Source organism: Apis dorsata, unplaced genomic scaffold (assembly GCF_000469605.1).
Source record: "Apis dorsata unplaced genomic scaffold, Apis dorsata 1.3 scaffold_247, whole genome shotgun sequence".
Lineage (NCBI taxonomy): Eukaryota > Metazoa > Arthropoda > Insecta > Hymenoptera > Apidae > Apis > Apis dorsata.
The window spans coordinates 181,061-184,181 of record NW_006263526.1 but is presented as its reverse complement, the minus strand read 5'-3'; the positions used below and the strand labels follow the sequence as shown (position 1 = coordinate 184,181).

At 21.7% G+C, this 3,121-nt stretch overlaps 2 protein-coding genes across 2 annotated transcripts in view; both read left to right on the top strand.

The window, feature by feature from the left end:
• Positions 1-2,003, top strand: part of LOC102677008 (cytosolic carboxypeptidase-like protein 5) — a 6,270-nt gene extending 4,267 nt beyond the window's left edge. The window contains exon 11 of the mRNA XM_006615907.2: positions 1,228-2,003. Coding sequence (XP_006615970.1) covers positions 1,228-1,902 — 675 coding nt within the window. The 3' untranslated portion in view covers positions 1,903-2,003. The remainder of the gene's footprint in view (positions 1-1,227) is intronic.
• Positions 2,004-2,567: 564 nt separating this feature from the next.
• The window catches only part of LOC102676780, a 2,859-nt gene continuing 2,305 nt past the window's right edge, over positions 2,568-3,121 (top strand). The window contains exon 1 of the mRNA XM_006615906.2: positions 2,568-2,839. Coding sequence (XP_006615969.1) covers positions 2,773-2,839 — 67 coding nt within the window. The 5' untranslated portion in view covers positions 2,568-2,772. The remainder of the gene's footprint in view (positions 2,840-3,121) is intronic.

The following is a 3,121-nucleotide window of genomic DNA, read 5'->3' as shown; positions in this document are numbered from 1 at the left end:
ATAATATATATATATATATAAATTTTATAAGATTGTATAATTGTTTATTGTTTTATATTACAACCAATTAATATAGAATAAAATCGATGTTGATTGACTTATATTTTGACAAAAAAATACATTCTTTTTTTATTTTCTTTAGACTATTTTTGATGCACTATGTTTCTGGTGACAATAGATAAGTGCATTTACAATGATATTATATGCACTTAAGAATTTTATCATGGATGCAAGTAGTAATAAAAAATACACATAGTAATTAATGATATCTATTTCTTTAGTAAAAAAAAGCAAAACATAGCTGTTTTAGATAATTCAAATATAAATTTCTGACTGATAAAATCTTTTAACAAAATGCAAAATTTTAATATATAATATAAATTTTAATAAATCAGAATTTAGCATTGAAATGAATGTTTGTTTATTTTAAAATTGATCAAATGAATAATATTTTATATGTTTTTAAAATTTTTCATTTGTAGTTCATATGATTTAAAATGATAAAATTTGGTTGTTTTATATATTATGTACTTCTTTACTATTTAAAAAAAAAAATATGAAGTACATGTATTTATTAAAAAAAAAGAATATACGTTTATTGTCATATAAAATTAATATTAATATATGTCATAAATATCATACAATTATTTTATTTAAGAATCATGAAATAATTTTTATAATATTTATTGTCATGCTTTCTATTATTTGAATGTAAATGCTATTACTGATCAAAGAGAGTATGTATAAATTTATGTATGTATACAAGTTCTATAATGTATCCTATTTTACATCCTATTATACTTTTATATACACATATATGAATACATACATGTCCTATTGTTTTAATAAATTTACAATATTTTTAGTGATAATTTATTTACCTTATTTTTATTTTTCTCCTGATAATCCTTAGTCCTATTACTATATTAATTGTTATATAATTTATATGTTTTTAATATATTAAATATTTCAAAAACTGCTATATAAATTAGGTTTGCAACTATAAATTAAATGAAACTATTGAATGAATAAATTAAATATCATTGAATTCATTATTGAACAAGAAATATTGTTTATCTACCTTTTCTTCTTTAATTTAATCACAAATACAAGGACGAAAAATTGTAAGAAAAGTAAGAAAAAATCAATCTCTCTCTCTCACAAATTATGTGTTATATAATATTCACTGTATTACATTTATTTTTTTATTTATACTTTTATTCACAGGATGATAATAATGTTATGCCTTCAGATTCTTATAATTTGAAAGAAATTGAATCTCAAATAATTAATTCTTCTGTTGGGTTAAAGAACTCAATGAAAAGTGAAACGAATTTCATAAAAAAATCATGTATTATTCGTCGTACCACATCTCTTTATACTGCAGTAAAAAAAATAAAAAATAATAGAAAGACTCGACAAACTGTAACTCGTACACCGCTAAAAAATCAGTGCGTCAATAATATCGAAAGCACTTCGAAAATCTCTGTAATTGGATCAAAAAATGTTATGAAATCATTTTTAAAAAATTCAGAAAATCGTTTGAAAACTTCTTGTTTTGGATGTATCAACGATTCCTCGGAAATAAGAGATATTCAACATGAAAATAAAAAATTAACAACAATAAACAAATATTCAAAAATGGCTTTATCTTCTGAAGAAACAACTATTGTTAAACACGGAGCAAAAAGATTAAAAATTGTTTCTATAAAAATAAATAAAGGAAAACCGGAAATTGGAGAACCGTCTAATATTATCTCAGAAACTACGAAATCATCCTCATTTTTGTCTAACAAACAAAATATAAGAAAAACTTCAAAAACAACAAAAAAGTATTGTTCTAAAATGGAACAAAATAAATCGAAGTCTTCCAAAGCGAAAAAATCAGTAGAAATATTATAGTGATTGAAAAATTAAATAACGAAAGTGCAAATAAAATTCTAAATTAGACTATAAAACAAGTCATTATATAGAAAAATAATCGTTTAATAATCAATTGTGGCTTTATAATTCTTTTAGATGAATACTTTAAATATAAGAAAATTATGTATATTAAGTATAAACTATTTAATTAATATATACATGTAAACATTTATCGTATTGTTAAAAAAAAATAGGAATTTTTTGTTTTTTTTTTATTTCTTTCTTAAAATAGAAAATTCAAAATTACATAAATCGATATAAAATGATTTAAGTAAAACTTAATATTTATACATTTAAATTAAATTATATTAAAATTCATTTCAAATTGCAATATTGTGTAGTATTCTTATTGTGAATACATATATTATGTATCATATATATGTATATAAATTTCAAAATATATAAAGTTATATTATTTATTGTAAAAAAAATAAGAATAAAGAAGCATACAACATTAAATTATCTCCAATAATATTTTTAATATTTTCTAAATATCGTATATTTAAAAAAGTAAAAAAAAACAAATTATAAATAAACAAATTATAAAAATTACTATTAATTATTAAATTAATTATTAAATTATGTTAAGTTACTTCGATTATTTTCGATTCGAATCGGAACAACTCGGCTACGTCACATGATATATGTGCGGTCCCCTTCTCTTTGTCTAGTCAGTCGCTTTCGCGTCGTCGTTATATTCGTTTGGATGGATATAAATTCGAACGGAAGTTACAATCGTGCATAGTTGTGATTGTTTTAGCAAGAAGTGCCAGAAAGAAATATAAAATCATCGATTAATTTTTTATAAAAGTGTTTCGTGTGTAATCCGTAGTAAAAATATTTTACGACATGAACGCTATCAGCAAGATTAGAAGCTACGCAATTTTCGCGGCATTTCTATTTTTCATCGAAAGTGGTAAGGTTAATGCATGTAACTATAGGTGTGAATATCGTGGCGTCCTTTGGGTGGGGCATTTATAAATTTTTACATTGTTCTCTTTATTAAGAACTGTGATAAAATTTGTACATTGAATTATATAGGATCTTTAATTAATTTATAAACATCGAGCGAAAGAATCGATTTAGTTGAACACTTATATTTAAATAACAGCTTGAAGTTAGTAGATTATTTCGTTGTTAAAAATTTAATATTGCATGAAAAATTATTCCTATAATTAATCTTTAAAATGAAAACAAA